Source organism: Eutrigla gurnardus (genome assembly GCF_963514095.1).
Source record: "Eutrigla gurnardus genome assembly, chromosome: 3".
NCBI classification, from domain to species: Eukaryota; Metazoa; Chordata; class Actinopteri; order Perciformes; family Triglidae; genus Eutrigla; species Eutrigla gurnardus.
In genome coordinates, this window is record NC_139917.1 from 25,456,082 (window position 1) to 25,469,357 (window position 13,276).

Below are 13,276 nucleotides of genomic sequence, written 5' to 3' on the forward strand. Positions count from 1 at the left end.
TCGCCTGCAGTTCCATCTACTGCCAGAGAGGCCGCTAGAAGCAACGCATCTCAAATCTTACGGACTGCCAATTTAAGGCTAGAGTGTCATTTGAAATGTTGCTGTATTTGCTTAACAAGTAACATCTTTGTTTAGTACACAAAAATCACATCTTAATCGTTTTTTCACAACAGTAGCTTAATAATCAAAATGATCATCTCCTCTAATATAACAAATCATATTGCGATATCGGCCAATAATATTTTTTCTAAATTGTTCAGCCTTCAACAGCCCACACACAACAGCCACCTCATAAATAAATTCAATAAATAAATTCACAAAAGGTTGAAAGCTCACCTTGGACTTTCTGAAATTGCGATTTTTTTTATGATTTGACATTTTATAGACCAAACGATTAATCAAGTCAAAGGTGACAGACTAATCATTGAAATTAACTGTTATTCTTAGCCTTATATACACTTTTCTTTACCAAAAAGGAAGACAAAATTGCCGTACAAAAATCCCAAAGATATGTTTGTGATCATTTAGAAACAGTGTCACATTGCAATTACATAATCTTATTAAACATTGTGTTTTTGTTATATGTTATGGGGGTAAAATGAATATTGTTTAATCTACAATGAACAGATTTTTTAAATCTGTTGTGCTCTAGTTGCTGTGACCAGCAGGAGACACATGCAGCTGCCACTTTCCCATCAATTAACTGCTCTGCCAGCCCAATACCAATTACTAGGGCGAGCAGGTCTCCTGAGGAATGTTTATTTTTAACATGTGCGCTGTGTTCTTCATTAATATGACACGTATCTGCATAACTTCATAAGGTCTATAGTGCTGACTTTTCGCTCATACTAATGATGTTAATTAAGTAGGCATGTTGTTAGCAGAATTTTGTTGACAAGAGCACATTGCAATTTCTTCCCTTGGGCCTTGTGAAAGCCGTTTGATATTTTCCCGAATTCTGTGTTTTCTCAGAAAAAAAAGTTTCAAATCATGTGGCGGATCACTAAAATTTCAAAAATGCATAAGAAATATTCATATATTCAAATATTCATCAAAATTGAATTAATATCAATAAATTTGCTGTAAGAACACATTTTTAAGTAAAAGTTGTAATAAAACAAAACATTTCATGCTTCTGTAAAATAAAGTCTCTCCTGGGTCCTTCTCCCAAGTTTCCCCTCAACAGGTGTCTTGCATTCTCATTGGCTGTAGCCACCTGACAGGTCAGATATTAAGCCTGCTACAGGATGCATACTTGAACGGCGATCGCCGAGTCAACGGCCGTTTACACCGGAAGCTATGGGCGAGTGGCAGTCGTGCAGTGTGAACTACGCCAGCCTTCAGCGTCTTTGACTGTGTGTCGCTGAGCCTCGCTCTCGGTGAAACACCCAACAGAGAGCAGAGGGGAGAAGCAGCATGTCTCTAAATTATACCAAAACATCCAGCTGTTCATTCGGCTTAGGTGTTGAGGAAAAGAAAACTGCCTGTGATGGGTAGAGAAAGCCTTAAATCGCATCTACTTCAGCAATTTCCACGATATTCCCTGTTTTACAGCCGATTCCATTTTTATCACCAACTTCTGCCATTCCATCCGTGTTTTTAAGAGCATCAACTACACAGTTCTTTAAACTGGTTTGGAAATGTTGTATGTAGCTTTCCACCCACACACAAGCGCCAGAACACACCACGCTTGTCCCTCAACATGTGTACCACCACAGGACTTCACCCCAGGCCACCTTACAGACTGCTCTCATCAGTCCAGGCAGAGGTCCAAGAGGATGGGATAGGCCCGATACAGCTCACAAGCTCTTTGCTGCCCAGGAACAGCCTCTCAGCTCGCCTCATAATTATTCTGCTGGCCCCGTTAAGACTCTCTCCCTGCTCCATTACTCACACACTGCCAAAGATACTGCAAAGAGGCTTCCCGGGCTGCACCACAACACAGCTACGACTGTAGAAGGTACGTAGAAGCACACATGTAAACAAACAGAGCAGGCTCAAAGTCTACTTCAACTTCAAACATTGCCTTGTTGTGGCACACAGACTTTTCTCCCAACACCTTAAAGCTTTTACTCGAATGAAGGATAAAAATGCTGCACATGTTGTACAGCCTCTGCATATGTTTAACAAGGCCTGAAATACAAAGGCTAAAAATGGCTTTCATTTATCTGCAGCATATTGTTTCTTGCAGATGGACCCGTTACCACAACTGACCAGAGGAGTAACTTCACTATGGGTTTGGATGTGTGGGTCTAACGTTCCATTTCTTTTAGATAATGCTGTTAAAACGAGAGCTGAGAAAATGATATGGAAATAACTAAGAAACAGTATGATTTCATACAAGCAGACTTGAACACATGTTCACAGATGAGGAATGGTTCTTCAGGTCGCCAAGGTCAAGCATGAGATGAAAATAACCCTGGCATAGCCCGGGATGATGACATCACCAGTAATCTAGTTCTCACACATCACACATGCAAACCAGTCACTCACAGGAACACAAAAAGCAGAAAATTAAAAAGAAAATGAGTCAAATGCCATATGTCGACCTGACATCCAATCAGCCGTGTCTGACAGTGACATAAATCTAAAACGACAAAAGCACAAAGCCCATTTTACAATCATCATGGCAGGAAATGTAATCGCAGGTCTGCTCAATACAGAGAAAATAAAAGCTCACAATATCTTTGGCAAAGTACCTAGATGTCAATATTGCAACAATATTGTACGGTTGACTATTGCTGCTTTCACAAAATGCTTACACAATGAGATTTTTGATAAATAATCACCAGTAAGGGGTGCAGTGATAGCACAGTGTTAGAGTTAGAGGCTAAGTGTTCACTGCAGCGGCCCAGGGTTCAAATCCGACATCTGTATGTCATCCCCCTCTCTCTCCCCCTTTCACTCTCACGCTGTCCTCTCACAATAAAAAGGCAAAAAGGCCAACAAAATAACTTTAAAAAATTAAAAATAATCACCAGTAATGTGGAGGTAATGACTAAGTGGTTAAAGGCAAATTATAGAACAGATAGATCAGCAAGTTTAGAAAATGTAATTACTTAACTGTAACGCAGCATTTTAACCAGGGGACAAACAACCCTTTGCCATTACAATACAATGAAAAAATCAAATATATCCATCATGCTATCTGTAAAATATCTATATATTGCCCAGATCTATATAATGCTTTCTCAATATGAGCTTTAATAAGCTAATTTACAAGGAAATTCACAGTAAACATACAGCCAGTGCAATGAAAGACAGGCTTCTGGAGTACTACAAATGTATGGGATTAAATCATAAGTAGCATATAATAATACAAGGGGCCTGTACTGAATCCATAAATATAGAATTATTGGCTGAGATATTCACATCAGTAAATATCACCAACATCAAAGTTAAAATGGGACAGATAACAACACTGCAATTATACCAAACATCTTCATGTCGCATGCAAATTATTTTTTGGGGATCTATGATCAAAATGACTGTTGCCGACTTAGTAAATGCTTTTAATTTCAGGTGGTGTAATTATACACTACCCCCATTCATCAAACAACAAAGAGTTATATCTGAAATCCACTCCGTTCCAGAGGGTCTCTAGATCCCTCGTTGAGAAGCTTTGCTTTAAAAGAAAAATTATATTCATCATACTCATATTTTCTTTTTCTTTTTTTTAAAGGACTTATTTTGATACATAAAACAAAAATGTGTGTTGAAAGGTAGTGCTTTAGGGGATTGTTGAGCCTTGGTTGGTTTGTATAAAAATAAGCATAAATGAGAAGGTGATACATTTTCTTTTTTAACTCAAAATCATTGGCGCGATTGCCCCTTGAAGAAACCCCTGGAAGCATCCTCCCAGTGGATGGAACCGGGCATGAGACGCTGTATGTTAGTCAAACACTAGTGAATGAGCTCACTGTACATACTGTATTGAAAACAGCCACATATGGACACCTGAGTTATTAAAATGAATCCTCTAAATTCCTTTGCCTTTGGGGTCCACGTCCTGATTGCAGTAACCCAGGAGAACAGCACCCGAGACTGAACTTCATGGTGAAGAAATTGTAAATGCAATCCATGCTGCCAGAGCACTGCAGAGCCTCAGACAGGAGGACGTCAGGGGAAGTGACTGCATTGAAAGGGGTGTGGGCAAAGGGAAAGCTAGAGGCAAGGGGAGCCACACAGTTCTTCAAACAACAGCGCCATCGTGTGGCCAGCTGAGTCAGACTGAAAACAGGAAATGACTAAGATATGTGTCCCTGTGTGTTTAAGGTGACCCATGCTTTGGATTGCTATTCTGGCCTTGGCAAGATTTTTAGTTTGAGGGTTATCCTTCCCAAAACAATGAGCTATATAAAGCTCTAGAGTTAAAACTGTGGCAACAAATAAAACGGGGGGTAGTGAAGCAAAAGGGTGAAAATAGATTCAATTCTCATTTCAAGCAGATTAAATACAATTTGGTTGGATTAAACGTGACGACTCATAGTTCCTTTGACACTAGCAGTGCATATAAGTTTACACTGGAGGAAGAAACACTGCTACATGCTGCTATTTTTTTTACCAAGAAAAATATATTTAAACAAAGTCCAACATACATTTAACCAGCTTCCTCAATAAAGTTAACCTTAAATGGGGGTCAACTTTACACAACTACTGTTTATTAATTGCACTTCACTGTTACTGGGATTTGGGATAATGCTAAATTATGTCTACCTTACAAAATACTCGTGCTTGAATAGAAAATACATATTATTTTGTGACGTGTGTAACAAAATATGTACTGCTTTCCTTAAAAAAAAAATCATAAATGAATTGGCAAAGTAAAGAGTTAAGAGGACTTGGTGGAGCTACTAGGCTATGTCTCCACATTTCCCTTAACTACTTAAGAGTTAGCCCTTAACCAAACCGTTTAAAAGAAAACTATGGAGGTTCAGTTTGTTTCTCTCATGTTAAATATTTGCGACGTCGATATTACCGCTGGTCTACTTACGTGTGTGGGCAGGTGTGAGTGAAGCTAATGCTAGCCACCTCAAAGACGTTACTTCTCGAAGACGTTAGCATTTGGCTAATGCTAACGTGTCAGGCCACAATGTTAAAAAAAACACTTACCGCCGTTAAGAAGACTTTTCCAGATTCTCCTGCGCGACGAGAACAAAAACAATCCCTTTGCTTCAGCATGAAACTGTTCTAAAGTCGTGAAGTTAGTTCACTAGTTCAAGCATAAATTCTTTTTTTCCCTCTTTTTTTACAGATTTGCATATTAAACTAAGATGGCGACCGGAAGTGACATAAAACGCTTATCTTGTGCTCTATTATGATCTTGTGTCACACGTTGCCAACATTTTTATATTCACATAATACATATATACTTACTATATCTACCTGAATTACGTTCACAACCATATTCATCTAATTTCCTTACAGGTATATTGTCATACTGTATCATATTTGTCTTGCCTTGTGCAGTAATCATGGCTCACTCCCATGCTGCCATCTTTGGTGTAAGAAGTTAAAAACGCAGCTTATTAAAACAGTTCAAATATTGAATTCTCAGCTGTCAGAGTCCTTAAATTCAAGCTGGATGTAATAGACATTATGACAGGCTCAAGATAAGTTCAGTTCACTTACTTATTAGGTGATTTAACACGTGTTTGATCCACAAATATTCCGATTCTGAATTTTATGATAAAATTATTTCCTTTATGATCATACTTTTCTCAACCCTAACCCCAACTACTCATTAATCAATTGCTCAAAAGACAGCAATGTTGGTGCAAGCTTCTCTCTTCCATTACCATTCCCTAATCATAATGGAAATCAAGTTGGAGACAGACAACAAATGCATAAGAGGTTGGATTTTATTTAGTCCACTTTTAAAATTTACATTTTCTGTCGATTCATTAAAAAAGATAAAGCATCATCAGCTTTGCAGTCCATATCACAAAGAGACTGCAACGAGGAAAGAGTGAAGTAGAATGAAGATGACTTAGTAGGCACATTTTTCAAATGATACGTGTTAATTGATGGCAAAATATGTACAGCGATGATTTTATCTTGTGGTAGCACATGCTTGGGACTTATGAGTGAGAGTTCACAGGTTAGTAAAGCACAGATTTATGCAGACATAAAGACTTTTTCACTTTCTATAAAAGATGTATCAAGTTGGCTACACGAGGCAGTCAATTTCCCAAAACTGTATGCCAGTTCAATTTGTAATAAATTAAACCTAAGACGAGAGAGAAATGAGGAATATCAATGAACTTGTGAAGCTCATTGACCAGCGCTTGTCAAACTAAGCATTTGAACAGACTTTAGAAAATGTTCCTCCATATGAATCAAGAATACTGAGCTAAAAAGTGGACATGGCGTCCACCTGACGAACTAATGTGAGAAATAAATTAGAAATGGATAGTTGTATTATAAGTACCTGATTTTCTCTCTAGCCTAAGTTTGATACCTTTGCATAACTTATAGAAAACCTGTCACGTTCTTTTAAAAACTCACAGTAATTCATTCATTAATCACAAGTCCTGATACAACCTAAGACAGGCACAGGATTCTACCCTGCAGAATCCACATACCTTCGAGTCAAACACACTGGATATTCCATACAAATAAAGGACACTTATCCTGTTTATATACATAACACTTTTATACAGTCTTTGCACTTCCATTATAACAGATTTAAGCATCTCCACGTACAAAGTAAATGGAAATCAAATCATGTTCAGTGGATTAAACCTTGAGTGAATCCAAAGCTTAAATTGAGCACTTAGTTACATATACATTGAACGAGTTCAACTGCCCTGGCATTGAATGAAAAAAGTAATAAAACTATGATATTCTGTCGTACGGGGTTATCTTGGGGATCAGGTTTGAAGTTTGCCTTAAACACAGATCACAGTGTTTCAGACATCCAAACTCACTTGGTGAAGAAATTGTAAAAACTGACCTGTGACCGGTGGCCATGGAAACTTCACTCTGCTCAAAACGGAGAAACTAAAAACACTGTTAACCATCTGCACTAAGTAGTAGAGTGTCGCACTGATAAAGTACTATGATCGTGTTATCAAGAGATTTCACTTAAACTCAAAAAAACAACATCAAACGGCATTATAATTTAAGGAAATGTTAACTGTGGATCAACCCACTGGCCATTGAAAGTGAACAGAAAAAAATAAAAACTTTAATCCAATATAGGAGGCAGTGAATGTTCAAAGTTCATAAGTCTGCTTAAGTCAAAGCCCGAAGACAAGTCCAGTCATTCCACCTGCTTTCATAGTGCATACAGCTTATTCCTGGCTCACACCCCTTCCTACGACTGTACGCACAGTGCTGCTCTAGGCCTCACAGATCTGTAAACTAAACAGTTGAGTGGCTATGAAGCTCCGTTACACATTTAAGGTTCTTGCTAAGGTGGAATGCGACAGCTGGACCGTCCCAAAGCACAAACCAGAGCCGACACTGGTGTAAAAGGCCCAACGGTTTGGGGGTTTGGAGGACGGGGTGACGGTTGGGACATCAGGGTCACTTGGGTCCCTTGGAAGGGGTGTCTGTCTCTGTGGACTGGCGGCCATCATTCCAGGCCTCTCGGGTGCTTTTAAGGGCCTGCGTCCGTTGCTGATCCACAACCACGTAGTCAACGCGCTCATCCGACACTGCCATTCCAGTTCCATTGCTTTTCATCTGAAGAAAGACAAAACACAAAGAAACGTCGGTCTTAAAGTTCCTTAAAACCGGCTTGTGAACAACATGGCTCAAGAAGTGGGAGTGGATTCATTCCTACCTTCCTAGGTGGGGTAGACTTGCCGGGGTCAAGGTCCAAATCCAGGTACTCCACCTGTTTGTCTCCCTTCGGCTTCACCATAGGGCTGCTCCCGCCATCCGCAGTCATGGGGGCACCAAGCTTCATGTTCTACATAAGCCAGGAGAGGATGCTTTAATTGACTGAAGAGGATCACTGAGGCAGTGTCAGTGAAACAAAGTTCATATTTCAAGACAATCTTTCAATGTCAAAATAACCAACATTTGTTTAAGATTGCAAGATTTAACTGATGTGATTTCCCGGAAAAGTTGTTTTTTGTTCTGCGAGCCCAAACTGAATTTAACCTCAGCTTCAGAGGATGCACATGTGAGTCCAATGGCTCGTGGGTTCTAGATTTAATAGGATGAAAAAGAGGACTGCAATAGACAATTATGCCAAAATTCGTCAACAAAATCTGTCCGTGTGAACTTAATGTCAAAACGGGAAGAATTGGTGAATAATAGTACTACTTAGATGAAGCTGATCATCGTTTAATTATAAGAATAGATTTGTTTAATCAGGGAACATCTGTTCATCTTGCTGGTCTAATCAAACAGGCACCAGACTGGCAAAGTTTGTTCACTGAAGCGTGGACGCATCATTGCACAGCCAACAAAAACAGGCACCAGACCAACATGCCAACACTCCAGTTCCTTCAAAGCTACCCAATGAAAAACAAATAACTTTGCATAGCAACTCAGATTTTTACATATTTTAATTTGAATTCTGAAAGGGCTTTTTGTACTTGTTCCGATTGCTTAGTTTATGTTGTTTAGTTAATTGTGCTTTCCCTGTGTTTATACTGAATAAAGCAGTGGGTCAGAGACACTGTGTTCACATCAAATTTAAAATAAAGGGGAAAGAGCTTTAGATTTAGTATAAAAAGTAATAATTCTGGTTCTGCAAAAACACTAAGGTCCTATAGCCAGTGTTAATTTCTACCTACACGGTGGGGTGGAGTTAATAGAACTAGGATGGTGAAAAACTAGGACATGACATACTAATGGTACCAAAAGTGATGGTATACAACACCTCAAATCACTGCACTGCAAACTGTGTGTCAATCCAAGCCAGTTTCTAGCTGATGTAGTAGAGAGATAAAGGCACAGCAAAGTATGCACTATGCATCTGCTGAACATTTGATCTAATGATTACACCTTAAACTGGCAACCTCTGGTGTTCTGACAGAGCAGGCCATGCATGTCTAACCTGGCAACCCTGCTCACCTCCTCTACGATGTCAAGTTCCTCCACCTCCCTCTTTACAGGGGTGATGGGGACTGTGCAGTAGAAGGACTCCTCTCTACACAGAGTGAAAAGGCAGCAGTGACAAAGGGGGGAAAAAAAAGAGACAGAGCAGATGGTCAGGAACAAAATGAGGATGAAAAGAAAACGAAAGAAGCCAGAGCCTGGTGAAGACAAAGAAATTAGGAACTGGGGAAAAGAAAAGAACATGAGTGACCAAAGAACAGGAAGTCAGCAGAAAATATCAAAGCAAATGTTGGAAAAGGTTAAATTGTTACAGCAAGAAAAAAAATAGGAAAATGATACATCAAATACCCAAACTGTAAGAGAAAGAATCCAAGATGACAGAGATGTAATCCCTTCAGTTTATGGCTGATGTTCCCAATATTATTATGGCTACATGAGCCAATTTCTGCAGGCATTACTAATGGTTAAAAGATACCTCATGTTGATTCCATTTCAACTAATGCCTGAATACCAACAAGGGATCTACTACAGTAAGGGTACTGATTTGGCAAAATTAGCTTCTTCTTTTTTTTAAGAACACAATACCTGAAAAGCAAAAGAACAAAAATAGAGAATAAAGAAAGCAGAAAGGGAGAACAAGAGGAAACTGCAAAGGAAAAGTGTTGAAGTGGCGAGGAGTCCATCTGCAGCAACCAGTTATTTGTCCACACTAATGTATGCCTTAGAGAGAGCAGCGAGAACTGGAAATGGGATTCCTTATACTTTCTGTACAACAATTACACTCAACATTCGAGGCGGCATGGTGTTCAACCCTGGAAACTTTGTCTGCCTCATACAAACTGTCTATTGCATTGATGGTGCATCTGTTGTATAAAAACTGTAACAATGCTTTAACATATTTCAGTTAACAAACCACAAAATAACACATTACAGTAAAAAAGCAAAATCAGACATTTGGCTTTCATTATCTGCGATTTGAGAATGGAAAATAATAATCATGCAACTTCTTATATCAGAGGATAGTTGTGTGTTACATACTGGTTCATCTGTGGACATATTAGAGACCATGGCTACATAATTCTCATCACAGTCTTCGGAGTCAGTGCTGGAGGCCGTACTATGCACTGACGGGGGTCTCGTTGGCATTGGAAACCTAGAGAGACTGAGCAGCATTCACAATGTTTACACACTGACTTCCAGACAGATACAGTCTCTGGTGAGCACAGAATATAATACAGACATAACAGCTACAGCCATAAACCACAGCAGCCAGAGGAGTCCCCGCAGCACAAAGCACAGGTAAAGACCTCGTCCCACATAAGGCAACAAACTGCAGTATAATGTAGCTTTAAAGCATATCCCAGACCAGTCTGTATGAGCAGTGCTGCTTCGATCACAAGGTGACTACAGTAATGCATGAAGTGTTAGTGCCTACTTATTAAGTTCATTCTATCCACTACAAAAGGGAGTGTTCACACCAAATAGTATTTTTACTTTAAAAACTGTATTTTATATATTCAATATATGAACAGCTGATATGAAAGCAGAGTAGTGTGAACACGCCCCTTAGCTGTTAGCAAAATGCAGAAGCTTGAAAAACGCTGCAGATCATTTCAGATACTTACTCCCGAGCAAATGAGCGTGTGACGGGCGAGCGGACGGGCGTACAGGGCTCCTCCCATTCTGGCAGTGGTTTTATCTCCAGTGGAGCGGGTCTTCCTGAAGCAAGGTACACATACCAGTCAGTCACTGCTTAACACACATTGAGCTACATGCATGTAAGGCCGACAAAGGTCAACAACAGAAAAGTGGAGTTAATCAACCTGTGTGTTCATAATTTAAAACTAGCAGTTTTTAAATCATAAAAATACTTCTTATGTTGCTTAAAAATTAAACAAATTACTGCAGAATTATCTTTTTAACATGAATTTATCAGTACTATTTTATCGTTTAAAAAAAAGAGCTGAACATTAGATTAAAATAAACTACCATGTAGTTTAAATGTATGCCGTTTGAATAGAAACTCTCGTGTCCCCATTTATTGCTTTAAATATTACAAATCAGTAATTAATGCTTCAATTTCTGTCACCCGAAGTCCTCATCCCAAGCAGATCTTGCCTGCACCAAAACCGTGGTGAGACTTCAACAGGAAGAAAGTTAAAATGTTTGTATGTTTAAGGGCATTAAATGTGTGAAACCTATTTCCTTCTATTATACACTTCAATGCAAACGTGTCTGCAATGAAACAGCTAGCATATTATTAAAATGTCACAGGGGTCGGACTCATTGTGAACTATACTTGCCAGTACATACAAGCAGGAGAGAGATCTATGAGTCTCCCTTTCATTAGATTATATCATTGTTCAATATCCTCTTGAGGAGCTATCTGCTACTTTCCAGAGCCATGCGAGTGTTGTGTGTGTTGTGGCTGCTACATCTGAATGTGTGTTTTGGAAGCACAATACATTAAACAAATGTCCCCAAAAGAAATGTTCGGGAAGGTAATTATTCTAAGTTATTTGGTTGAATGCATGTACGTAGTCCCAATCGAGTGAGGGGATATCTAGTGTAAGGTGGTAGTAACAGTGTTTTCTTAGAGGCATGCTGTGACTTCAATCCACCGTGCATGAAGTGCACACTCATCTCCCTCCTGCTGGGATTTAAAATAAGCCTGGATTCATGCAACAGCGGCGACACCTATGTCACTTTCTTAAACTGATTTGGGGAGCTCTGGTTGGATGTGCTCATCGAAGCAAATATCGCAGATACGTTTTTTGGAGTCTGGTTTGCACACGGTTTATCTTATAGAACCAACAGGCCTGAGAAAGAAGAGACATCCCACAGTACACAACATGCAAAGAGTCGGGATGAGGTAGAGTGTGGACAGGTCAAAAAATGGAAAGTGTTCAGACACACGACGGCAGTTCAGTGTAGAGTACCTACCCTTGCGTCGTCCCCTCGGGAATTCACCTATGGTTTGAGAGTCGGTTCGCTCTAAACCGACACCTTTTGCTCTTATTATTTTAGGACTCTGACCTGATTGGTGAAAGAAGACTTTGCTTATTATAGAATTTTTGGTGATCACAACAGTTGAGCCCTACGGTAACAACCCTACTGCCATGCAAAGCAAAAGACGAGACTTTGCGGAACAAGACTACACCTTCACGCACTGTTATCAAGAGGATGATTGTCATGACAACAGCAGACCCATAATGCCCAACATGCACCTCACTCCATGCACCACGGCTTCCCACACAAAGACTGACTCCACAGCTGTGCATGCACGACGAGCTGTGTATAAGCACTGATAGTACACAGAGAATAATGTTATGTTGAGACGATCACATACAAATCTTACTGACGAGACACAGACTGTAGCTCCTTTTACAGCCCAAAAACCCAAATGTGCCACAATCTCAAAGAAAGATAATTGATAGTTCAGTGGAATCACACGTCATTGGGTTAATAAAGTGAAAGCCATGTGCTGGCCTTGACCACAGATGTCAAAGACCTTGGTGACACACGACTGAAACAACCAAAGCAGAGAGAGACGTGCACAGAAGATGAACACAGCTGGTAGTAAATTGTATTAGTCCTCAGTACACAGAATTTACATGGCACACGGTAAATAAGAAATGAAAAATATCCAAGGTAAAACAGCGAATATAATATTGTACTTCTTAAAAAAAGATGTATTTACTCACATCTAGGATAAACACAAGAGTTCAGAGACCAAATATCTTAGACCAGTGCTTCTCAATAGTGACGTTCAAAAGCATCCGGCAAAAAGATTCATTCCATATTTTGAATTCTCTTTGCATACTTCTGGTCCATGTGCCGTTTCTACAACTAAAGCTGCAAGCTGATCTAAGTTACCTATATAAAGGGTAAGATCAAAATAAATAGTGGTAGATACACTTCTGTCTCTTAGCTATCCTAATAAAACCAAAATGAATACGGTGAAGAAAGTAAAAAAAGATGATGGGATGAATAGTAGAATTACGTTAAATGTCAACATAAAAAAAAGGAGAAATCAGGGTTGCTGCACAATATCGATAAGAGAGGAAGTGAACTAAAAAACTAAAAATCAAAGGGCCAAAGTGAACATACCTTTTACTTCCATAACTGTCTGGAAACTATGGTTCAAAAGCCTTAATGTGAATTATACTGACACTCGCACATTTTCAAGATAATGTAGCATCACGGTTTGCCGATGTGCATCAAAGATTCATGAGCACTGATGGTTTCCAGCAACGCA

General features: G+C 39.4%; 1 protein-coding gene across 8 annotated transcripts in view; it reads right to left on the reverse strand.

Annotated features, from left to right (window-relative positions):
* Positions 1–5,847: 5,847 nt before the first annotated feature.
* gab1 (GRB2-associated binding protein 1) overlaps positions 5,848–13,276 on the reverse strand; it is a 194,961-nt gene continuing 187,532 nt past the window's right edge. For 3 of the 8 annotated variants that reach the window (XM_084005739.1, XM_084005738.1, XM_084005743.1), the window contains 5 exons: positions 11,962–12,054; positions 10,644–10,737; positions 10,057–10,180; positions 7,790–7,918; positions 5,848–7,689 (listed from right to left, as the gene is read on the reverse strand). In XM_084005739.1, coding sequence (XP_083861865.1) covers positions 7,531–7,689; positions 7,790–7,918; positions 10,057–10,180; positions 10,644–10,737; positions 11,962–12,054 — 599 coding nt within the window. In that variant the 3' untranslated portion in view covers positions 5,848–7,530. Of the gene's footprint in view, positions 7,690–7,789; positions 7,919–9,033; positions 9,110–10,056; positions 10,181–10,643; positions 10,738–11,961; positions 12,055–13,276 lie in introns of those variants that run through there. The other 5 variants (XM_084005745.1, XM_084005741.1, XM_084005740.1 and 2 more) reach the window with 4 other exon arrangements.